This window comes from Mus musculus, chromosome 14, assembly GCF_000001635.26.
Source record: "Mus musculus strain C57BL/6J chromosome 14, GRCm38.p6 C57BL/6J".
Lineage (NCBI taxonomy): Eukaryota > Metazoa > Chordata > Mammalia > Rodentia > Muridae > Mus > Mus musculus.
In genome coordinates, this window is record NC_000080.6 from 43,272,871 (window position 1) to 43,299,414 (window position 26,544).

Genomic DNA, 26,544 nt, shown 5'->3' on the forward strand with positions numbered 1-26,544 from the left:
TGGGAGGTTGAAACTGGGCTTATATTTTCAATATTTTAGTACATTTTTGTCTTGGCAAAAGCATGGCATCATATGGGCAGACATGGTGCTGGGAGTTCTGTATCTGGAACTCCAGGAAGCAAGAATACCTGTCCTGAGCTGGTGAAACTTTAAAGCTGTTTTTAATAACAGGAATTACAGAGGGCTACAGACAGAACAGAGTGTTTGCTCTTCTGACTATCATGAGCCTAAGGGTCTGTCTGAGGCAGCCCTGTTCTTACACTTCACCATACTTATGGCACTTCGGCTTGGGACAGTCTCAACCCCAAACAACTCAGTCTTTCAAATCATAACACCCTGAACAAACTCCAAGGAAGGAAGACTGAATGAAGCATAGACAAAGTTGGAAAGAAAATGGTAGCAGGCAAGGAGGAAATAATCTAGGATGCCAAGAAGATGCAAGAAGCCCCCTGGTCCTCCACTGTGCAGTCACTATTCATGATGTGCAGAGACGGAACACAGAGGCTTAGCCAGCCTTTTTGACTCTCAGCCAAATGGGTTTAACACAGCAGGCTCATTGCTAATTCCAGGTTCCACCTTCCTTTCTTTTCTTACAAATGATTTCAATACAGATAAGCACTTTTCCCTCTACAAACCCTTCAAAATCTGACTTTATACCATGTTTGTCTCCATTTGTTCTAGTGAGCTAGGTGGAGAGGCATGATGAAGAGCTGTTTCCCCAATGCAAAATGAACTGACAGAGTACTTTTCTCTTTTAAGTTGTCCTCTATTATATCATTTAAGGTGTTTGCTCACCAAGTGACTATGTGAATATATACAATCAAATACATACATATGTGTACAGAGACACATGAATACGTGCCTTAACATATACATGCACACACACATAAAAGAAAAGAATACATGAATGAACAGTACTATATACTTGCACCTACAACAAGCACCTACCATTACACAAATATGACACATAAACATGCTCACAAACACCTGGGCAAAAACACATACAAAGATATATATATATATATATATATACATACACACAGACACACACACAAACACACACACACACACACACACACACACACACACACACACACCTATGAAAACACTGCTATATTACAGCACATTTCCTGACAACTGAGGAAGTATTAGGACCTGAGCTGTGTAATCGATTCTTAAATTAACCCAACTTGTTCTGCCTGGGCCTGTGCTGATTTCCTTGTCAGGAACTTTTTCCATGCAGATATTTGCTGCTTCTACAAGTATGATATAAAACAGGCAAATCGGTCCTCTGAACACACAAGTGGGTCCACACAAGATTCATGGTTCTAAAAGAGAGAGTTCAGAAGAACATCCTCCAGCAAGCTCCAAGCTGAAATATATTCTGCTCTCTAAACCTAGCTTAGCTACCTCTCATAAGACTCTCTAGCACCAATAAAAACAGTTAGCCATAGATATTATCCAGTAGCTGCAATTCAACACATTACAGTTCATGCTATATAATGCCAGTGCCAGGAACCAGGAATGGGTAGGATGGTAAAAAGGGGAGTGGAAAGGGAATTGGGGGAGGTTTTTTTTTTTGAGGGGAAACCTGGATACGGGAAAATGTGAGTAAAGAAAATACCCAATTTAAAAACACAGTTGTGCATGTGCACATGCGCGCGCACGCACACACACACACACACACACACACACACACACACACACAAGTTAATAATGCCAGCCGAAAAGAGGTTAGTGATTTAACATGCCTTGATTTTTCTTCAATGCAGCATTCTGCAAAACAATGAGAGATAATCTGTACAGAAGCAAAATCATGTCTATGATAAACTCAGCAAAACAATATCAGCAAAGGGTTGCAGTGCAGGATTCCATGAATCCACTTGGTGAAGCCAGAAAGACACTCATTAGATTCCAGGGGTTTATCTTAGTGCAATGAAGGCAAAGGAGTCTAAGTTTTATTTTTAAAATGCTTACATGTTTAACTTTTTATTACTAAAGAGTTTAATTAGAAAACAATAAAACTGGAGACTGTCCTTCTGTCCTAGGAGTATATTGGGCCCGAGAAGCTCTGCTCTGAGATAGCTGCCATAGAGAAGATTGGAGGACCTGGTTCCTAGATAATTCCGGAAGTGACATCCTGAGTCACCTCTTCATACCATAGAGCTGAAAGGGCTTGCTGTCAGGGGTCCAGGAACTCCTCTGCCTAGAAAGAAGAGCTAGCAGTGACCAACTGGGAGGGGGACAAGAGCGTGTGGCTGGATTGGAAGTGGCCACGAAGGTCACATCTGGCCTGGTGTCCTTACCTCCTGACACAGGGTTCTGAGTATCACCTGTGATCCCTGACAGCATCCACGAGGCAGGCAAGAGAAAGAGTGCTTTGTGAAGGCCCTGAAGCAGAATACAAACACAGAAGTGGAACTTCACGAAGAAGCTTGATCCCAGGGCCACTGGAGTCTGAGGACCAGTGGGTGGAGAGCCACGATAATCCAGGTAAGTTGGCTTCTGTCGTTCCTCAAACAACACCAATGCTTTCCCACCAGGCCAGGGAACCATCTTTTGTGACTCCGGGGTGCCTGGACTCCTGGCCCATGATCTCCAAGAGACCAACACTCCCATCTTAGAAGGATAGGCTGTTGTTTTAGGTTCCTAAGTGTTCTTTCAATAGGAACATCGAGATCCTTGGAGCCCCATTTTGTCTCATTTCTTCAGCTAGCTGTTTTTGAGTACTCCTTTTGTTCCCCATATCATACTCGTATTCCAAGGGTACCATGCCTGCTTTGGGGTTTTTTTCTCACATGGGTGGGCCTCCAAACCCAGGGTCTGGAAGTTGTAATGAATGAGGGAAGGACTGGCAAGGGGAATCTGAGGTCACATGGTAAGATTTGGAAAAGGTGGGCTGGACTATCTATGTTTTCATTCACTTTTAAGTGTTGGCAACTTGGTTTCTCTTAGTTAAGAAAGGCATTAATTGTTGAAACACTCCACTGTGGATAACATATAGCCCAGGTTTCTTGGGTAAGACCACCTCTGGTCTACCCCATCCCTACTACCACTTTCTGAAGTTTCCATCAGGATGAGATAAAACTCATGAGAAGGCACATCGAGTCAAGTTGTGTGTCTGGCACCTGAAGCAGACAGCATTGTCTTCCTCCTTGTTAATGAATTGGCAGTTACAAAAACAAACAAATAAAAAAACCCAAAACACTAAAATGTTTGTATAAAATTATAGAAAATAACACCATGATCTTGCTAGCTATGAGCAATTGAATCTCCTAACAATTAATTGAGACCAAACCCTACAAAGATCTCTTCCTGGGAGGTGACAGAAGATTCACAGATGCTGTTCAGAAGGCTTAAACAAAACAGGAAGTCTCAGGTTCAGTGACAGACCTGGTTTCCAGGGAATATGTTACAGAAAGGCTGAATAAAAAACAAACAAAAAGATGCTGTCCCAATTAACAAACAAACAAACAAACACACAAATAAATAAATAAATAAATAAATTAAACAAAAAAATAAAACTGAACAAAACCTTACATAAATAACTGGACTTTCAACACACCCACCAATATACATATTGGTACACACATGCTTATGCCACACACAAACACATTCTCTCTCTCTCTCTCTCTCTCTCTCTATATATATATATATATATATATATATATATATATATATATATATATATATATACCTGTCACTCTCTCTGTCCACAAATCATAAGTGAGTAGAAAACTATGAGGAGATAACAATGGATGGTAGAGAAACAGTTGAATGGGGACTATGGAAGGCTTATGTTTAATGTGAGACACTGGACTCTGCTATCCATCCCTTGGGCACTAACATTTCTTAGAGGGCACATTTCTTAGACTAGGTTGAGAGTGTTAGTGAAATTTTATTCTTGAAGCCTCACATCTCTCACACCAACACTCAGGCTGAGAGAAGCCTTTCTCATATCCCTGTTGATCAGTCAGCTCCAGAATATAAGCTCTAGGAAAGAACTCTAGCAACACTGACAGAAAACAGGACTGACAAGTACCTGCTCACTGTCTTTCAGTGTGAGCCAAGATGTAGGCAGAGTGATGAGACCATCTTGCAATGCAGGGAAAGGGGAGAGAAAGCATACAAGCCCCCCACCCAAGGCAATGATTTCCACTCATATGGCAATTCCACTGGCATCTAATACTTGCAAATTTTGTCCTGCCTGTGATCTCACATGACCCCTAAGAAGCAAATGACTTCATCAATCAATATTCTGTGCTACTACAATGGAGGCAAGCACATGGAACTCATTTAGCATACTGGCATGTACTTGTATACTATGTGTTCAACCTATCTATCATAAGGAAATGCAGCTTTTAGTTGAGCATGATTGTTTACTTCCCAAATATGTAGTTTCTTGAAAGAGGATAACTGCACAGAAAGTCTTGGAAATGATCACAGAAATGAACAACTGGATGAGACATAGGAGAGAGCCTGGATAAGGTACAGGATGGTTGCTTAGGCTTGACTGTTTTTAAGGTTAGACATGACTGCAACCTGCTCCTCATGATTTATGCACCCTACCTGCTGCTGCTTGGTACATAGGTCATTAGTTTTCAGGCTGCCTTCTTTAGACAGCCTCTTGGATTCGTTGGAGCATTTTCTAATGCAATCTGCTCCTCTAGTAACTGTCTGTTCTCCTTCCACAACATCCTGACTTTGTTCTGGAGATGGTTAGATTCACTCTGGACTTGGCAGTGCCCAATGCAGAATCACAAACAAACAAATGATTACACAAGTCAGCATCCATCTTCCTCCCACTCCTCCAAGGACCATCCCTGCCACAATGGGCCCTGGTGCCCAGACAGCCCCAGACAACTGTCCAGATTGGCCATGGAGCATCACATTGAGAGAGGTCAAATCTAGAGGACAGCCATATTTCAGAAGCCGAGGTACATCTGTAAACTGTGACACTAACAGGGACTTAAGTATCTCTCAAGAGGACCTGGAAGACATGTGTGCTTATATGTCCATGTTATTTAAAAATCACCTGTAGGTAGAAGGCAGACCTTCTCTACGAGAAGAGAAGAGACCCAACCAACATACAGTCTTTCTAGGTGTCCCATGGAAACCTTATCTATGTATCTACATTCAAATATACTTTGTTGGAAAGGACAATGATTTGAGTTGCTCACAGACACTTCACACTTGGCCAAAATGACTTTAAGAGGTAAAAATCCTAGAGCCTTGCTTTGAAGGAGCCAGGCTTCTGGTTTAGAGGCAAACAGTATATAAACTGAGCCCCTACTTTGGTTCAAAGACAAGGATGGGCAGACATATCCTGTGCCTAGTGCTTGGATCACGACCCTGTTAGTCACTCACCAGTAGAATTGATTTTCTTTAGTCAACTCCTTGTATTTGTACAAGGCGTCACTATGTCCTGAGGCATTCTTTTCAGGCCAGTCATCACCTGGTCATGTTGCATCTTTAGCATGAATGTCCTACTTTTGATTCTGTGGGAGGGCATGGCCCCAAGGAACAAATAATCCCGTGAACTAAGGATACAAGGATCATGTTAATTCAAGCTGAATCGTGGACTACCCCAACACATATATGCCACAACATTGCTCCATGTTACCAGTTCCACTTGGAGCTTATCAAACTTATTACTCTTTGCCTGGGGTCAGTAGAGGCAGGGAAGTAAAGGCAGGGATTTGACCTACTTTATCCTGCTGAAGGGGCAAGAAAAATAGACTAGCTCTCCAAGAACTTTCCAGGAACCTGTGTCGTAGTCCTGGATCCACCTAAAACCTGTGATGACACATCTGTTTGTAGACAATTAATTGACAATCCTTGTTTCTGTTGCTACATAAACTCCCAAAGGACATAATCAGTATCGACAGGATACTACATTTCCAGTGTGCACCTAAGGTGAGCTCATAGCTCATATGCTGTGCTCCTCAAAGTGAGGCTCTCTCTGTCTTCACTATTTTTGGCTGGAAACTGTGTCAAGCAAAATCTCGGGCCCCCGCATACTATACAGACACTCCAGCTCTTAAGTGGAACATACACACACACTGACTGCCCCACATAATCAAACACAATCAGAATGACAAATGAACACACATTATCTGATAGTATAATGAATAAAATTTGATAAAAGCAGTGATGAACTATGGCCAATCCAGTTATACTGAGAGACAGTATGTGGGACCAGGCCCCTCCATCTGTTGACAGGACCAGTTGAACCCAAATTACTTCCAGATCAATTGCAAACATGATTGGCCATAAACACAGTGTACTTTGATCTCCCCAAAACTTATACCTGTATAGGATTCTTACAATGCAGGATTAGGGCTCACACACTACAACCCTTAAGCCCAGACAGTAATTCATACCACAGGCTCTGATTTTCCTTTGGAGAAATCAAATTTCCTGAGTCCCATTTCAGGACTATCTGAACTTGAAGTTCTGTGTCGAAAATCCATTCAGCCAAATGAATTTGGATGTGTGGACAGCCTGTTGTTGTAGGCTACTGTGAAATGAGGGAATCTGAGGTTAACAGAGAGGGCCCAAAACAGTCAGCAAAGAACTGGGCATAATGACTCCCAGTTGTTCAAATCCTTGTTAGCGTAATTGGCTAGGATTCCCTGGAGTCCATCTCTCTCATTTTTGATCTTCTGGAGATCCCTTTTGAGCTTCTCCATCCTCTTCATTCTCTGCTCCTGCTTATTGGTGGTGGAGGCTTGGGGTGATGCCTTTCCAACAGACCATGTAGGTTGACAAACACTAGTAAACTCGTAGAGATAATAGGGCAGGGAATGGAGACAACATGCTTTTCCTTTTCTTTGGGGCTCTTGTGAGATTATTCATTTCTTGCGTTTTCTTGGGTATAATTACACTCAATCTGTTGGAATTTTGCTTCTAGTATCCTCTGTAGTGCTGAATTAGTGGAAAGATATTGTTTGAATTTGTTTTTTGTCGCAGAATATCTTAGTTTCTCCAACTATGGTCATAAAGAATTTTCTGGGTATAGTAGCCAAGGCTGGCTTTTGTGTTCTCTTAGAGTCTGAAAGACATTTGTCCAAGATCTTTTAGATATTACCATTTCTGGTGACATGTCAATGTAATTCTCATAGGTCTTTCTTTGTATGTTACTTGACTTTTTTTCCTTAGAGCTTGTAATATTTTCTTTCTTTATTGTGTACATTTATACTTTTGTTTAATATGTGATAGGATGATTTTCTGTATTGGTCCAAATGATTTGGTGTGTTGTAGGTTTCTTGTAAATTTAAGGCCATCTCTGTCTTTAGGTTAAGGACTTTTAAAAATCATATTGTTGAAGATGTTTTCTGGGTCTTTGAACTGTTATCCCTCACCCACTTTTTTTTCCATTATTCTTAGTTTTGTTCTTTTTATTGTGTCCTGCATTAGCTAGATGTTTTGAGTTAGGAATTTTTTACTATGTATATTCTTTGAGTGACTTTTTAATATCATCTATTAATATCATCTATGGTATTTCCTTTGCCTGAGATTCTCTTTTCTATGTTCTGTTGGTGAGGCTTGCATCTGTAGACCCTGATGTTTTTTGTAAGTTGTCCTTCTCCAGGGTTGCCCCATTTGTGACTTTTATACCTTTATTTTTACTTTTTCTTTATTAATTTTCTTATGTATTTCCATCCCAAATGTTATCCTCCTTCTCAGTTCCCCCTCCAAAAACCTCATCCTCTCTACTTCTAGCTTTGCCTCTATGTATGAGGGTGCTCCTATACCCCCTCGTCCAAACACTCCTGCCTCAGTGCCCTAGCATTGCCCAACCCTGGATCATCATGCCTGTACAGGACCAAGGGCACTCCCTCCCATTGATGCCAGATAAGGCATTCCTCTGCTAGGTATCCAGCTGGAACTCTGGATATCCCCTCATGTACTATGTGCTTGGTGGTTTAGTGCATGTGAGTTTTGTGAGGCTCTGTTTGGTTGATTTTGTTGTTCTCCTTATGGGGTTGCAAGCCCCTTCTGTTCCTTCAGTCCTTGTCCTAACTTCAGAATCTAGGTCCACTTGCTCGTTCTCATGTTTGGCTGCATGCATAGCATTTCAAGAGACACCAATATCAACAGTTACATTTATGAAGTAGCATTGCAATAATTACATGAAATGAGGGCGGGAGTATCACCAAAACATGAAGAAGTACATAAAAGATTTGCTGCAGCATTAGGAAGGTTGAGAACCATTGCTATATACTGATGTACTGAGTCATCTCCTGATTACCCAAAATCCTACATAATCCTAACTTGATACAAATGTTATCTATCATTTTTACACTGTGATTAGGGAAAAGGAACAAAAATGTTCTTCCACCTGAGGGGAAAAAAGGAGAGGGGGGAGGGAGGGAGGGAGGGAGGCGGAGAGAGAGAGAGAGAGAGAGAGAGAGAGAGAGAGACAGAGAGAGACAGAGACAGAGAGAGAGAGAGACAGAGAGAGGAACGAAGGAAGGAAGGAAGGAAGAGAGAGAGAGAGAGAGAGAGAGAGAGAGAGAGAGAGAGAGAGACAGACAGACAGACAGACAGACAAACAAACAAACAAACCAGGCTCCTGACAGCATCAGCAATAGTGACTGGGTTTGGTGACTCCAGATGGAATGGATCCCAAGTTGGGGCAGTCTCTGGATGGCCTTTCCTTCAAGCTCTGCTCTTCTCTTTATCCCTGCATTTCCTTTTGAGAGAAGGAATTCTGGATTAATACTTTTGAGGTGGTTGGGTAGCCCCAACCTTAAAAGGTTGCCATGCTTATCCAATAAATATGGTCTGTATAGTTCCTACTTCCCCTTTGTTTGGTATTTAGGCTAATGTTCTCCCTCTTGGGTTCTGGGAATCTCTTGGGTCCCTGGCATCTGAGACTTTATAATGGCTACACACAGTTCCCCCTCCCCAATGGGTACAGACCTCCTTTCAAATGACTTTCCCTCTGTAGTTCTTCCCCATCTCCTCCCATATCTGAACCAGAACCCCCTTTACCTCCTACTCTTCTCTCCCTCCCAGATCCTTCTCTTCTCCTACTTCCAAACATTCTTTTCTTCCCCCTTCTGAGTAGAACTGTAGCATTTACACTTTTGTGTGATCTTCCTTCTTCTTCGGTTTCCCGTGGTCTGTTAGTTGTATTGTGGGCATTCCATGCATTTTTTGACCAATTTCCACTTATCAATAACTACATACCATGTGTATCCTTTTGTGACTAGGATACCACACTCAGGATGATATTTCAACTTCTAAACATTGGCCTTTGAATTTCATGAAGTAATGTTTTTAAAAGCTGAGTAGTACTTCTGTACACTGTACAATATTTTCTGTATCCATTCTTCTGTTGAGGAACATCTGGGTTGTTTTCAGAGTCTGGTCATTATAAATAAGGCTGCTATGAACATAGTGGTGCATGTGTCCTTTTAATATATTGGAGAATCTTTTGGGTATATATGTACCATGGTGGTATACCTGTATTTGAGGTAGAACCATTTCCAACTTACTCAGGAATTGCCAGATTGATCTCCAAAGTGGTTTTTCCAACTTGCAGTCCCTGCAGGAATGGAGGGATGTTCTTCTTTCTTCACATTCTTGCCAGAATCACCTGTCAGCTGAGTTTTGTTCTTGGCCCATCTGAGTGCTGTGAAGTGGAAACTTAGGGTCAATTTGATTTGCATTTCCCTGATGACTAAAGATGTTGAACATTTCTTAAGTACATCTCAGCCATTCAAGATTCATCAGTTGAGAATTATCTGTTTAGTTCTGTACCCCATTCTTTACTAGGGTCATTAGGATCTCTGCAGTGTAACTTCTTGAGTTCTTTTTATATTTTGGATATTAGCCCTCTATCAGATGTAGGGTTGGTACAGAAGTTTTCCCTATATATGTGTGCAATTTTGTCCTTTTGACAGCATCCTTTTACTTACAAAGCTTTTCAATTTTATGGGGTCCCATTTGACACTGTTTTTGGTCCTACAGCATGAGTCATTGGTGTCCTGTACAGGAACATTTCCCCTGTGACAATGTGTTTGAGGTTCTTTACTGCTCTCTCTTGTATTAGATTTAGTGTATCTTGTTTTACGTGGAGGTCCTTGAGTGACTTGGACTAGAGCTTTGTACAAGGAGATAAGAATACATCAATTTGCATTCTTCTATATGCAGACTGCCAGTTGAACAAGCACCAATTGTTGAAAATGCTGTCTTTTATCCACTGGATGGTTTTGGCTCCTTTGATAAAGATCAAGTGACCATATGAATGTAGGTTCATTTCTAGGGCTTCAATTCTATTCTGTTGGTCTACTTGTCTCTCTATACCAGAAACATGACATTTTCATCACTATTGCCCTGTGGTATATTTTGAGATCAGGGATGGTGATTTCCTGAGCCATTCTTTTATTGTTTGGAATAATTTTTGCTATACTGAGGTTTATGTTATTTCAGATAAATTTGAGAATTGCTTTTTCTATCTCTGTGAAGGAGTGAGTTGGAATTGTGATGGGGATTGCATTGAATCCGTAGATTGATTTTGGCATGATGGACCTTTTTTACTATATTAATCCTGCTCATCAATGACCATGGGAGATCTTTCCATCTTCTACGGTCTTCTTTGATTTCTTTGTTCAGAGACTTAATGTTCTTGTCATTCAGATCTTTCCCTTGCTTTGTTTGAGTCACACCAAGATATTGTTTGTGACTATTGTGAAGTATGTAGTTTTAAAAAATCTCTTCCTCAGTATAATTATCCTTTGAGTAGAGGAAAGTTCCTGGATTGTTTGAGTTAATTTTGTATCCATTGACTTTGCTGAAGTGGTTTATCAGCTGTAGGAGTTCTCTCCTGGATTTTTTTTTTTTTTTGAGCTCACTTATGTGTAATATTCCATACTCCTCAAATTGTAGTGTCTTGAATTCCTCCCTTCCAATTTGTATCACTTTGATCGGCATTTTTGCCTGATTTCTCTGGCTAAAATGTCAAAGACTATGTTGAATACATAGGGGAAGAGGGGGAAGTCTTTCCTTGTCTCTGATTTTAATGGGATGGCTTCAAATTTTTCTCCATATATTTTGATGTTGGCAACTGAGTTGCTCTATTTTGCTCATTTCTTAGTGAAACGTGACTTTCTGATTCCTCCACTACATTTATCTTGAAGTTATATTGTATTTTGTCAAACACTTTTTCAGCATCTTATGAGATTATCCAATATATTTTAAGTTATTTTATATAGTGGATTACATTGATGGATGTCCATATATTGAATCATTCCTGCATCCGTGGGATGATACAGTATCTAATGAGATGATCAAATAATAATTTCTTAAATTAATTACATAGTATATTACTTTGATGAATTCCAAAACATTGAATCATTCTTACATCCTATACATGATGCATATTGGATCATGGTGAGTGATCATTTGCATGTGTTATTAGAAACAGTTTCCAAGACGTTATTGAGTATTTTTGCATCAATATTTGTTATGGTTTTTATATGCTCAACCCACTGAGTGGCAACATAAGAAGGAGTGGCCAAGTTAGAGTATATGGGACACTGTGTGTGTGGTCAAAACCCTCACCCTAGCTGCCTGGACATTAATGTTCTATTAGCAGCCTTCACATGACCATGTAGGACTCTCAGCTTCTCCTGTACCATGCCTTTCTGGATGCGTCCATGTGGCCACCTTGTTGGTACTTGACTGATCCTCTTAACCTGTAAGGCATCCACATTGAATTCTAGGAGAAGCTGCAGTGCAGCCAGATTTGGAGGAGTCCCAAAACCCTCCTGGGACAACTAGTCATGGAGTTTGTTCAGCAGCCATCCGTCTGCAGCAGTTAGGGTGTTCTTCAGAGTCACATCTCTTCTCTAAAGCTTTGAAGAACCACCTGTCTGAGGGCCAGAAGCTCTTGTGAGTATCTGCTGATGCAGAGTTAGAAACAGCTCTACTAAGTACTCAGCCTGATGCATGGAGTCCTAAGGGGAGACACAGCAAATACAGAGGTCTGAAGGAAAGGACAAAGTACCCAAAATCTGAGTATCCAAGGCTGTATCCTCAGATTAGAAAGACAACAGAAAAAATGGAGAGGGAACCCAGTAAGTGACAATGGGGAGAAGGGAGGCCAGGTGTTCCTGGTGGTCATGAACTCTGCACAGAGTTCACAGTAAATTTCAATGTGGATTATGAAAGTAGAAAATGTTCACTTTCTTTTATGACATTCACCTTGTTTGGGCAGATAATCCATGCAGGAAGGCTGAGAAAGGACTAAGAAAGAAAATTGATCTCAGAGAAACAGGAGGACTGGGGGTTCTCTAGTGTAGTATACTGTAGTGTGGTGTGGTGCAGTGTGTTGTGGTGAAGTACAGTGTATTCTCCTGTAGTGTTTGCTGCTTGGTATACATGAGGCCCTGGGCTTCCTCTTCAGTTTAGCCCACTTAGAGAAGCTGAAATTAGAATAACAGTTGCCAGATCTTAAGACAGATGTTGGGAGGGTGATGGGGGACAGGGAGTTGCAATCTCAGCTACCAAGGGATTACCACGTCTATAGAAATTTGGTGGGATGTAATGGGCCAAATATCTCCAAGTAACTGCAAAAGAGTGATAAATATGTTCTCAACACACAGAAAATAATGAGATAGATGCCTGAATTGATGCCTGTGCCAGATACCATCTTCTTCAGCCTGAAAAGAAGGAAGGAAATGGCAGTAGTCTTTAATGATTGGGGAGAGTGTTTGAGACTCAATGATGAGCAACCCAAAACAAGATAACCCAAACTTGGCCCTGGGCTTTTCATTGGGTAGTATATTGTTCTGAATTCCACGGGCCTATGTTTAGGAGTCTGGGGACAGGGACCCACAAAATCCTGGACATCCAGACAGTGCTGGGTTGCAGAGAGTTCACAGCAGGTTTGACACTGCTGGCCTGCAAGGATAACTGGGCAAGGGGTTCTCAGAATCTTGGACATGCAGGCACTGCTAGAAGTCTCAGAGGAGCTGAGCATGGAGGAGGCCAGCAGGCTGAGAACTAGCCTTGAAATCAGGGAATGGGGAATGCTGGATTATCTAAGAGGTGACTAGCCCAGGAGTATTGAGGGGCCTTCTGTTGGAGACTTAGATGGCAAGGCTCTGTAGGCAAAGGCTTTTTCTACATGTAACCCACAGTTGGTTTGATGAGAGAGACAGTCCTTGGTTGTAAACTGTTTATTGGTTGTTTTTCATGGAAATGAAAGCATAACATGTCTTAAGGTTAGACTAGAAGTTAAGTAACTTCTGAGGAAGGAATGTCCAGGAAGGGAAGCTTATTGACTGAACCCTACCATCTTCTAGGTACCTCATTCGTAGGGAGAACCCTATTCTGTTCTAAATGACCACAGGCCATGTTCCTATGTAGAGATTTTGGTTCCATGAAAGAGGCCTGGTAGGAAGCAGGTGACACTTTTGCCATCTACTGTGGGTCTGGGACTTCCAACCCACTCAACTTTACCAAATTCTGGACATGGTAGTCTACTGTCCCAGGTGTTAGTCTGAGATTTATTGATGTGAGGAGACACCAGGACATATGTTTAGTATGCGGGTTTCAATGCCTACCCTCCACACTGACACACTGTTTCTAACAAGGCCACAACTCCTAAAAGTACCACTCCCATATTCAAGCCACCACACTCCTCTGCAATCTCCCAAGACATTTACCTCACTCTGTCCTACTGTTTTCCTTTTTCTCCTTCACAAATTATGTGTTCTATTATTTTCTTGAAATATCCTCCTATAACCCAACACTAGTGCATTACCTTCTATGGATACTGCAGTTTAAATGCACATCTCTAGACATTCAATGTTACCATCCACATAAGACACATGATGTGGTATTTGTCTTTTTGGGTCTGGGTTATATCACTCAAAAATATTATTCATGTCTCCATCCATTAACCTGTAAATTTCATTTATGTTGTCATAGTTCATTACCATTGTGTATATGAACCATGTACTCATTATCCTTTCATCAGTTATATTTATGTCTGGGTTGTTTTGATGTCCTGACTATTGTGAATAAAGCAGGAGGGAACATGAGCACACCCAGGTCTCTGTCTTAGGATAATGCCTTTGGCTATATGCCCTGGAATAGTGTCTGAGTCTGTGTTCTCTTGCTAGAAAGAGACATCAGGACCATGATGGACCTTTTAATGAGAGCATTTAAATGGGGGCCTGCCTACCATTTCAGAACTTTAGTACATTTTTGTCTTGACAGAATCATGCAGAGGCAGACATGGTGTTGGAGAAGTAGCTGAGAGTTCTAGATCTGGATCTGCAGGAAGCAGGGATGCTGGCCCTGAGCTGGGCTTTTGAAACTTTAAAGCCCATCCCCACAACAAGGCCATAGCTCTGAATACTATCAAATAGTGCTATACCCTGTTTACCAAGTATTCAAATATATTCTCATTTAAACCACCACAAATAGTACAGCTGGTTCTTATGGAAAATCTATCTCTAGCAATGTTTTCCAGAACATTTCTCCTGTTTTTCATAATGACTGTACATGTGAATATATACTCTCTTACCCCACAGTCATGCCAAGAGTTGTGGTCATTTAGTCTACTTGTAATAGCCATTCTGACTGCAGTAAGATACATGGTTAAAACTATTTTAATTTGCATTTTTCTGATGAAGAAGGATATTAAACATTTAAATACATATCTATGATCCATTTCTTTCTCTTCTTTTGAAGATTCTGTTCAGTTTGACAGAACATAAGAAGGGAGTGTGTTTGAGACTGGGACTCTCTACTTATCCCTGCTGTCTCAGAATCTAGTACATAGACCAGGCTGTCCGGAGGCTCATGCAGTTCTTCTTGCCTCTGCCATCTGACTGCTGGGATTACAGGTGTGCTCTACCATGGACAGCCATAGAACATTTTGAAATGTTTAAATGTAAAATGTTTTAATGTTTAACAGGCAGCTTTTCTGGTGTTTAGTTTTTAACACCATCCGATTGTCTAGAAATGAACTCTCTGTCATATGTACACTTAGTGAAGGTCCTCTCCCATCTCGCAGCTGATCTTTCCATTGATTACTTTTAATTACTCAATGTGAATATTTTTATTTCCTGTGATGTATTAGAGAAATACTGTTGTGTATCTTATTTGTTTGTCCGACGTGGTCATGCACAGGAGAGTACATCATACCTGTAGCTAAATTTATGACTATAGAGATAGAGCATGGATACTTTTTTCATCCTGACTTTGGGATCCACATAGTTTGACACATTATCCACATCAAAATCTCAATTTTCTGTGGAGCTCTGGCTGGCTGGGTACAACTTATGAAGCCTAAACAACATGATACTTGAATAGTTCCATTCTTGCCTGAAACTTCTAGTGTTACAGGACTATGTATGAACCACACATAAATGCAGATTGTCCTTATGATAGAAATAATTAGAGATGATGTTTTATCCATAACAATACACTAATTTTATTCAATAACAACTTAAAGTGGGGAGTCAGTTTATACAGTATATAGACTTAGCAAAAAAAGCAAATTAATTACAGTAACAAAAAGAAAGTGAATATATAATGAAACTTCAAATGAAAACACAGGAAAACCAAAGACACAAAGAAATCAAAACTCTAATCAAAACCAAACAGAATAATTAAGCTAAGCATCATTCTCTTGCTGCAGATGTTCAGCACAGACCTACAGCCTGTTGCTGGCCTTGGTGAAATAGTGCAAAGGCAGTCACTGATGGTAATAATCTTTTCAAGATGAATATAGGCATGCTTCATTGGGGTGGGTTTTTTGCTGATGTACTAGTCCTTCCAAGTCTGAGCATGAGAGATGTTACAGATGATACCTCAAAGTTTTTCAAATTCACTTGACTGATCACCATGATATAATTCTAGATGACCCAACAGGACCAGCCAAAATTGGCACTTTCAGAGCCCTCCTGGATGCCGAGCAGATCTTGATGTATCTTAGCACTTCTCAGAAGCCTTCCAAACATGCAGTATTGCTGGACCAGAGGCTACACAAAATAAAGGCCTCATTACCCATAGCAAACCAAAAAAGAAGAAAATGCAGCCCAAGATTGCCATGGTTACAAGGATTAGATGCAATGGTGGTTAATTTGCTTTGCACACCCAGTGCTCCTGGTGAACAGTGTGTCTGAGCAAGATTTTGACCTGGTCTCTGATCTGTTTGAGCTTCTGCAGAATATTTCAGACCTACGAGAGGAAGAGAAAAAAAGCCTGGTGAGATCTTGCCATGTCAGCGATCCAGCAAATACCAGCTTTACTCAGCAGGACAATCCAGTATCACTTTTCATCTGAGATCTTTCCTGTATCCCCATAGGAGAAAGGGCAGAGAGCACCTGGGCCTGGATGTTTTTCTCAACTGTAAAAAATTGCTTGACAATGGATTGTTAACTACACACTGTGCTGGAGTTATAGTAAAACACCACATTTCTCCAATAGTCTAAATACTTGATATTGAAAAATAAGTGTGTATCAGTGTCTGAATCTAACATTAAACAGAGGCCTTCTAGGGAGCCTAACAAACTTTGAAGTGAAGGCTCTTATTATTTCTGGAGTGCTGAATTCTTCCTTGGCTCTCCTTGGGAACCCCTATATCTGGGAATCCCCAGAGAAACCATCTCACAGGAAATTCATGCACACTGAAAGGATACTGTAATCAGCAAGAGTGTGCTTCCTGCAAATCTTCCCAAGGGTAAGCATTGAACTGTAAAGGGGATACTCATGAAGGGAAAAAAAAAAAACAAAAACAAAAACAAAAACCAATAGCCCTGCTATGCTTATGGCTCCTTAGGTACTGCAATCCTGTGCTAGTACCTCATCTTGGAGACAGTGAAAGGACGCTGCATCTTTTCAGCCAAGCCAAGCCATGACACACACACACTCACACACACACACACACACACACACACACACACAAACAAAATAAAATAAAATTTGAGTCTGCCCTTCTCTCCTTCTGAGGGGCAGGCCTAAGCCCCTCAGGATGAGTTGCCATAGAGCAGAACAGAGGACATGGTTCCTAGATAATTCAGGAAGTGGCATCCTGAGGCACCTCTCCATACCATAGAGCCTCAAGAGGTTGCCTTCAGGGGTCCAGGATCTCCTCTGCCTAGAGTGGCAAGCTAGAGGTGGCCGACTAGGATGGGGAGGAGAGGGCATGGCAGAAATCCAATTTCTTCAAAAGAGGGTAAGTCCACAGAAAGTCTTGGAAATTATCACAGAATTGTAAAACTGGATGAGAAATAGGAGAGAGCCTGGATAAGGTGCAGGATGGTTACATATGCTTGACTGTGTTTATGATCACACATTAGGGCATTCTGCCCCTGATGCTTCATTCATCCTACCTCCTGCTGCTTAGTATAGTGGTCTTTGATCTTCTGGCTGCCTTCATTACATAGTGTTTTTGTTTCTATGTTGCATTCTTCCAATGCAATCTGCTCCCTTAGCAGCTGTCTGTTCTCCTTCCTCAACATCCTGACTTTGTGCTGGATGAGGTTAGATTCAATCAGGAGGTGGCAATTCCTGAAGCTGAGCCACAAACAAAACATGGTGAATCCAGGAAGCATCCATCTTCCTCCCATTCCGCCAAGGACCATTCCTTCATCATTGGCCCTGATCCCCAGGCAGCCCCAAACAAGTATCCAGATTGGCCATAGAGGGAGATCAAATCCAGAGGACTGCCACTTTCCAGAAGACCCAAGGTAATTTTGAAAACCCTGACAGCAACAGGGACTCATGTATCTCTCAGAAAAGAACATGGGTTCTATATGTGCTTATAAGTCTGTGGTATAAAAAAACCCACCTGGGGCAAAATTCTCTAGGAGTGAAGAGACGCAAGCATCACAGAATCTTTCTATGTTTCTCCTGGAAACCCCATCTATAAATCTATGTTCAGAGCCCAAGAGGACCAAGGCTGATTGATATCTCCATCATGGTAGAAACCTTTTCGATCTTGAGGATACTTAGTTGGAAAGGACAGTGGCTTGAGGGGCTCCCAGTCTCTTCACACTTGGTCAAAATGATCCAAGATGTTAAAATCTTAGTGCCTTGTTTGAAGGAGTCAGGCTTCCTGTTTAGAGACTAACAGTATAGAACCTGAGTCCCCACTTTAGTTCAAATACAAGGATTGGCAGACATATCCTGTGCCTAGGTCTTGGGTCATGACTCTGTTAATCACTCACCAGTAGAACTGATTTTCTTTAGTCAACTGCTTGCACTTGGACAAGGCCTCACTGATGTCCTGGGGCATTCTCTTCAGGTCAGTCATCACCTGGTCATGTTGCATCTCAAGCATGAATGTCTCAAAGTTGATCCTGTGGGAAGGCATGGACAAGGAACAAATTGTCCCATGAACTAAGGATACAAGGATCATTTCAATTCAAGCTGAATCATGCACTACCCCACCCTATATATGCCACTTGACCTAGCTCCTGGTTACCGGTTCCACTTGGTGCTTATTAAACTTATTCCTCTTCAGCTTGGGCCAGTAAGCCCAGGGAAGTAAAGGCAGGGTGCTGATCTGCCTCAGCTCCCTGTAGGGGTTTTAAAGAATAGACTAGTTCTCCCAGAACTTTCCAGGAATCTGTGTCACAGAACTGGGTCCACGTTAAATCTGTACAATTCTCCTCCTGGTTTTAGACACGGAATTGACAATCCTTGTCTCTATTGCTACATCAATTCCTAAAGGACATAATCATATCTACAGGGAAAAGCCTCTATAACCTACCAGGAGATTCCAATGTGCATCCACAGTGAGCACAGAGGTTAAGTGCTGTGCTACTAAAACTGAACCTCCCTGGCTTCTTCACTATTATTGCCTGGAAATGGAGTCAGGCACAACATCAGGATATATCACATGATACAGACTCTCTAGATCTTAAGCTGCACACACAGGAACACACACACAGGAACACACACATCCACAAATGCACACACAAGCTCACATGCACCCAGAATCTCTCTCATTCTCTATCTCTGTGTAGCTCTCTCTTTTACACACACACACAAACACACACAGAGACACAGACACAGACACAGACACACACACACACACACACACACACACATACACACAGACACACACAGTCAATCAGAATGCTAAATAAATAAATTGATTTCGGTTTATCTGAGAGTATTATGAACAAAATTTGAGAAAAGCAATTATGAACTGCAGCCAATCCAGTCATACTGAAAGGCAGAATGTGTGACAGGCCCCTCCAGCTGTTGACAGGACCAATTGGACCCACATTACCACTTGGTCAATTATGGAAAGGATTGGCTATAAACAAACATTACCTAGCAACTCCCACCAACCAACACCTGTGTAAGCTTCTTAAATGGCAGGAGGGGAGCTCACACATTACTACCTTCATCCCCAGACTGTGGTTCATGCCACAGGCTCTGAATTACTTTTGGAGGAATCAAAAGTGCCTGTGACCCCATCTCACTCCTATCTGAACTTGAAGTTCTGCATCGAAATTCCAATCAGCAAAATTGATTTGCGTATGTAGACAGCCTGGAGTTGTAGCCACCTGTGGTATGAGGGAATCTGGGCTTAACAGGGATGGCCCAAGATTGTCAGCAAAGAACTGGGCATAATGACTACCTGTCATTTAAGTCCTTGTTAGTGTAGTTGGCCAGGATTCCCTGAAGTTCGTCTCTGGCATTTTTTATGTTCTGGAGCTCTCTTTTGAGCTTCTCCAACCTCTCGTGTCTCTTCTCCTGCTCATTGATGGTGGGGGCTTGGGGTGATGCCTCCCCAGCAGACCCTGTAGGTTAAAAAACACTAGTAACCTTGTAGAGATAATAGGGCAGGGAAAGGGAAACCATGCTTTGTCCCACACAGAAGCCTGAGGAAGAGGAAAATCTAGAGACACTGAGAATCCCTGATAGTGCATCATAGCTGTCTTCAAGCTGGGCTCCTCAGCTAGGTCCCTGTTCGCAACCACCATCGCTAAACATATGCCCGACTTCCTATTGTAATCGCCCTAGCCCTGAAATGCATAAGCTGGGCCAGGCAAGAATAAATGGAGGGCATTGTCGGCTCATATCTGACAACCAAAGCCGTACCTCTAAGCATACTAGCCAACACTTTTCTAGTCTTCTTCAAATCCATGATGAGAGCTCGTACACTGCTACAGGAACCCAGACTGTGTATCAGTCCACATCATGTGCGTTCAATACCAAACTGTCTGAGACCTTGATTCATAGGCAGGGGAATGGCCCTCTCTGTTCTTGGCATCACATGCTCATGTAACCTAGAGGAAACTATATTAAGATGAAGGACATGGGGCTGGTGAGATGGCTCAGTGGGTAAGAGCACCCGACTGTTCTTCCGAAGGTCCGGAGTTCAAATCCCAGCAACCACATGGTGGCTCACAACCATCTGAAAGAAGATCTGACTCCCTCTTCTGGAGTGTCTGAAGACAGCTACAGTGTACTTACATATAATAAATAAATAGATCTTTAAAGAAAAAAGATGAAGTACATGAACACTCTATCCTGAGAACAACACTTCTATTCTCACAGAGCTTGGTCTTTGCATAATTTGCCATTCAGGGGGAAATTAAGATCTCTCAGCAAAGCCCCTGCAATCTTGTCAATACCAGGCTGTCTGTAAAACTAATCATCAGACACAGACACTCTTGACTCTGGTTCTACCATTGAGGAATCTGAAGGATCCAGATCACAATCCCTATTCCTGGAAGGACCAGCTGAAGCCCACATCCCCCAGGGAGCTCCCCAAACCTTGCCCAGGACTCACTGTGCCTTATCCACGACCAGTTGTTTCTTGCCCTTTCCCACCATGATGGGCGGCTGGCCTCCTTCTGCCTTGGTCTGGTGTCTGTGTGTATTCTATTCTCTCTCTGAAATACCCTGAGGAGCATGGACAACATGCCTGCTTGGGAACCCATGAGGATCTGAAGGAATTCCCCACAAGCTGCGCTGGTTACCACAACACTGGCAACATCACAGAAGATTCTAGGGTTCTCTTGGATACAAGACATTGTCCAGGGAAGTGGCTACTGATGATGTCACCTGGAACTTCCATGGCCTACCGGCTTACCAGCTTGCCCCATCTGACCAGTTTCTGAGGTGCCCTTTCCTGGAGTCTCTCTTTTGCCCCTGGAGATACCTCTTGGCAACTTCTCCTTCCAAAGCTAGAGATTTCTCTCTGGTTCACTACAAGTCCAGTGCTTTGAATGGGGAGAGTTTGTTAGTGCCATGGCATGGCTAGCTCATCTTCATTAGGATCCTTATATGAGGGAGATTCTTCTCCAATATAAATGTACTACTGGGGTCCCTTCATGTAATAAACAGTCGATTTACCCAGGTGTCTCTGTTTCCCAGAGGACAGAAACCTAATTCTGTACCTTTACCTTTACACAAGTTGGAGTATATGTGTTAGTGTGCAACTGCCTTGAGAGGAGACATTGTTTCAATAAAGTGAGCCATGGGTTTTCATGAAATCTCTGATTTACAACCCCATTTCTTTGCAATGAAATCTCCCTTGTACTTGGCAATAGAAGAAGTCAGGGACAGGGGCAACATCAAATTGTAAAGTTTATATCCCTTCTTCAAAAGCTAAAATCCCACAATCTCTCTTTCTCCAAAACAACCAGACAAAATAGGCATCTGTGAACAAAGGCCAACAGGGACATTGGATTGCTTCTTCGTAGTCCCATTAGCTCTCACTTCTCCAGTTTCTACCTTTTTGAGTTCCCAGTTCTAGGCCTGAGTCTGTTGAAGATTGGAATATGATCCTGTATTCATAAGATACCTAAGACTCAATTGGATGGATAGAGGATGAACAGGCCTCGGGTCCAGTGAAACCTCAATTTTAATGGATCCATAATTTCAGGAGGGGCTCTCTTTGGCATTGACATCTGTTCCTTCTGCCTTCTTGACCTCCGTGTGCTGAATGCATGCTAAAATGCTACCTAAACTCTCCAGTAAAATAGTGGAAAAATCATGTAAAGCCTTTCCAAATTGATTGTGTTGTCTTTGTCTACCATCTTGAGCTATGCAATATCACTATGACATTGGTCCAAGGTGTCTGGGGGGATGGTGGGGTAGTCAGAAGCCCACTCTGTCTCTCAGGTAGTCAGATGAATAACCTTTATGGAGAACTGGAGAAAACGGGTAATGAAAAAGTAATAGTTATATTTTGGGTAGCTGATTATCTCTGAGCCTGGAAAGCAATGCAGCAGGCATTCCAATCAAATAGTATAGGGATGAATCCCTCCCTGTATTTGGGTACAATAGGCCCAAAGTAAGAATGAGGCCCATCCACCTTTTCCTGAACTCTACTGAGAGTTTTGTAGTGTTTCCATTCAAGAAAAATTCTTTACTTCCTGAGACCAGAACTCTGAATTCTGCATGCACCATGAAGTTTCCCATCTATTCATAAATCATTCACTGTTTATTGACAAGGTTTGGCTATGAATTCTTTGCTATGGTTTGACACAATTCAAAGGGACTGGTAAAACTGTTGGTCCAGTACCTTCAAGAGCTTTTTAGCTACTCCTTGAGAAGTTTCCTCTTCTTTATTTTATTTTATTAGATATTTTCTTCATTTACACTTAAAATGTTATCCCTAAAGTTCCCTATACCCTTCCCCCACCCCGCCACCCTGCTCCCCTACCCACTCCCTCCCACTTCTTGGCCTAAAATCAGGGCAGCTGTTCTCAAGATAGGATATCGTTCCCAACCCCTGTGGCTAATCAGGTACCTCAGCACATACTGCAGTCCTCCTGGCTCTGGATGGCATAAGCTAGCCAGCCATGCTGTGCTTGAAGGGCAATAGCAGCTAGTATCTGATGTGATGCAAGTAAGTCCTGGATTCCCTAGTGCTTAGCACCACCAAGCTGTGATTGCCTGTGTCTAAGATGAAAGTAGTAAATGTCTCAGAACTTGAAATATGTCCAGGGGTATATTTTCTTGATTTTTACTATCAGACATCCATGGAACTTAAAGCAATACAGCAAGGATGAATTGTAGCAAAAGCCTACAGACATGGACTCCTCATAGAGGACCAATTGTGTGTGTGTGCCTGTGTGTGTGTTTGTGTGTGTGTGTATGTCTGTGTGTGTGTATGTGCTTGTGTCCCCCATGGGTCTATGCATCCTTGGAATCTGGAGTCTACAGTGGGGCCTGTTGCAAGGTGATGCTGTGTCCATGCACAGGGAACCCCACCTTAGTCAGCACTGCTCTTTGTCTATATGTTCACCTCGGTGGCACATTGAAATCCCATGAGGATTATATATAGCCATCCTGATATTGAGTCTCCTCCCAACAAATACTGTTTTTTTTTTCCTTTTCTTTTTTTTTTTTTTTTTTTTTTTTTTTTTTTTGCTCTGGGTAGCTGTGTAGCAATAAGAACCTACAACTGAGAATCTGTGTTCTGAAGATATATTTTTTAAAAAAGTGGTAACAGGGTTGACATGGGCCAGACCCTGTGGCACAGACTTCCTGGGAACTTTTTAGAAGGGTTTCCTTCCAGGCCCATGAGGGAGGTCTTGAAGCCCTTGATCCCTTACTAAGGAACCCCAACCTGTGTTGTCCTGGCATCAGGATACTTAGTTTAATAAGCACCAGAAGGTCTCAGTATATAGGAGGCAGAATGTGGCAGCCACTGCATGAGGGTAGTCCAGGACATAGCCTGAATTCACATGATCCGTGAGGCCTGTGTCATGGAGTAGCTTCAGTGACTAGAAGAATGGGTCAGATTTATTTCCTATACTCAAAGCAGGCAGAAAAGGATGAAAGTCCTCCATGTAATATCAAATATATCCAGAAGAGGGTGCTAGATCCTCAGTACCCAAAGTATCCAGAAGATGGGATAAGACAGATTGCCATCCAGTAACAAAGTCATCCAGAGAGCATCTTAAGATCAAAGTCAGCTGGTGTGGTAGCCCTAGGAGCAAGGAGGAGGAGGCTGCATCCTGATGCCCTCTTCTGACAGTCAGAATGAAATTAAGGAGCTCTTGCAGAGCAGCTGCAGCCTTGATAATTCCTGCTCTCTATCAAACAAACTGCTTCCCAGAAGCTCCAAGCTCCAATTCCCATTACTGGAAGTCCAAGCTCAAGCCCACCTTCTCTAGGAAGCTCCCTCTTTCATGCCCAGGATTCACAGTGACTTCCCCCAGGACCATTAATTCTTGCTCTTTAACACTAAGACCGAAGGCCATCTTATGGCTGCCTCTTTCTGGTCTCTGTATTTTCATTGTTCTCTCCTCCAAGAGGCCTGCTCAGTTTTGTCAACATGTCTAAGGGGGAACTATAAAGGTAGTTAATGAATGCTCCAAGAGCAGTTGGAGTCACCACAACATTAGTAACATCACAGAAAATGCCAGGGCTCTCCAGGTTACAACACAACATCTAAGGAAGGGACTTCTGATGTCGACAGTACAGCTCTTATCTTCCTGCTCAATACCTCACCCAAATTTACCTGAAGTCAAAGTGCCTTTTCCAGAGTGTGGGATAGATTGCCTTTTGGTACTCAAAATATTAAAAGGTGGCTATCAATCACCTTCCAATGACAAATGTATCCAGAAGAGATCCTTTGGATCCCCATGCAAATACACATGAAATACCCAGACTCCAGAATAAGACACTAGACAATACACAACACATCTAGATAAAGTGTGATAGATCCCCTTGCAGTACTGAAACTATCCAAGAGAGGTTAATACACGTCCAGACAGTTTCTATGTTGTGATGACTGACCTGGACAGAATGGAAAATGTCACCACTAATGACCAAAGTGTGGTTATGTTGGCCAGGTGTTCTGAAAGATTTTATGTGAGAATTGCAGCCCAGCTTGTTATTGCAGGAAAACAAAAACTGGAGCAAGGATTTGGTTCATGTCCTGAATCTTATTCTACAGAAAAAAATTTAACAACACCAATACATATTAGCAATGACCAATAGCTATAAGGGAAGTAGTATTATACTCTAAGCATACATCAGTGAAATATAATAGTGTGTTAGCTTTTTAAATGTGGAAAAGAAAATGCAGATGAAGGGGGAATTATGTAGAATTGGAGAGATGAAAATAAGGCATCTATTTTGAGGCGTTTTCTAGAGATGCCTGAAGTAGCTGAGATCTGGGAGTTCTCATACTATACTGATTAGTGAATCATATCTAATTGTGTCAGAGATTGGAGAGGGTTTTTACATAAATATTTTAACATAACTATGTGCATGCCCTACTTAATGTCATGCTCTATGTAATCTTTAGAGTCTGGTGTCTTTTACTTAGCTTTCTTTTTTATATAATATTCATGTTAATGAACTATCAAAACCCTGCAGACTACATAGTATGAAATCTGCTGTGAAAAAGTGATCAACAGTCTTACCTAACCAAGAAGCCTGTGAACCCTCAGATTATATTCTGTACCTCTACTTCAATATAGAACCATACTATAGTAGATGGCTTCACACTCAGGTGTATGTAAATGGTAACATATTTATGCATATTTATATGTATTAAACATAAATTTTTATATATTTATAATCATCATATAATGAAATAAATATTTATGTAATATAATATGAATTATATGCTTAAAATATATTTATAATATAATGTATAAATAATATTTAAAATTAATTATACATTTATATATATGTATGTATATATATGTATATATATATATATACATATATATATACACACACACACATGTGTATGTGTCTATGTATGTGTGTGTGTGTGTCTGTGTGTGTGTACTTCAATGTTGTTACTCTATAACAGAGTACAGGTTATATGCCACACAGAACAGTCTACTAAAAAGTGCAGTGCTAGGCATATGTTATCCTTCTTTTGAGTCAATATTTATATATTTAAACATATTTTTTCCATACCACCAGAATAGTTTATTGCTGTGGAGCTGGTTACCACATAAAACTTAATGGTAAATTCCTTTCACTCAAGACATTGTATGCTTGTGTCTTAGGACATGGAGAAATCAATTTTGTTTGACATGAATACTGATTTGAACTACAGGTAAAATTATGCCCTGTATTCTGTTGACTGTATTGTGTCCTCTCTGTAAACCCACATTTTCTCTCATAATGGAGTGTGTCATCTCTCACATTCATTATAAGAAGTCTTGACAGTTGTTTAATTGTTGGATGAGATAAGTACTGTGTGTTCTATGGTCATCCTCTTTTGTATTTGCCCTTGTGGGGCTTGGAGTCTGATTGGTTCTGTCAACAGCTGGAAGGACCTGGTCACAACTGCTGCCTTACTGTGTAAAAGTGCAATGTCTGCAGGCCATTACTGCTTTACTCTTGTTTTATTCATTGTACTCTGGAACCTACCTGGATTCATTTGGAATTTTAATTGTGTGTGTGTGTGTGAAATTAGTTGTGTGTGTTTTGTTCAGGATCTAAGTTTCTGAGACCTTTGATGGGGTCTGAGGATTTGTTTGATACACAGTTTGTAGGGCATGATAGTGTTGAGTCCTTAGAGGCCCAAGTTAATCATCAGGGTACTTTGTTCCCTGTGTTTACCTTGGT

General features: G+C 41.5%; 1 protein-coding gene and 1 long non-coding RNA gene across 3 annotated transcripts in view; one reads left to right on the forward strand and one right to left on the reverse strand.

The window, feature by feature from the left end:
- The first annotated feature begins 2,165 nt into the window (after positions 1–2,165).
- Positions 2,166–26,544, forward strand: part of Gm9732 (predicted gene 9732) — a 30,976-nt gene continuing 6,597 nt past the window's right edge. The window contains exon 1 of the long non-coding RNA NR_154584.1: positions 2,166–2,493. This is a non-coding gene — a long non-coding RNA (predicted gene 9732). The remainder of the gene's footprint in view (positions 2,494–26,544) is intronic.
- Positions 15,418–20,993, reverse strand: Gm8127 (predicted gene 8127). Of its 2 annotated transcripts, none has more exons than XM_017316265.1 (5): positions 20,918–20,933; positions 19,625–19,787; positions 18,201–18,332; positions 17,364–17,547; positions 15,418–16,209 (listed from the first exon to the last, which is right to left on the reverse strand). In XM_017316265.1, the coding sequence occupies exons 1-5, from the start codon at positions 20,931–20,933 to the stop codon at positions 16,204–16,206; spliced, it is 501 nt and encodes a 166-aa protein (XP_017171754.1). In that variant the 3' UTR covers positions 15,418–16,203. The 2 variants fall into 2 exon arrangements, with proteins under 2 accessions (XP_017171754.1, NP_001365644.1); NM_001378715.1 differs by having other exon boundaries at positions 15,436–16,209; positions 20,783–20,993.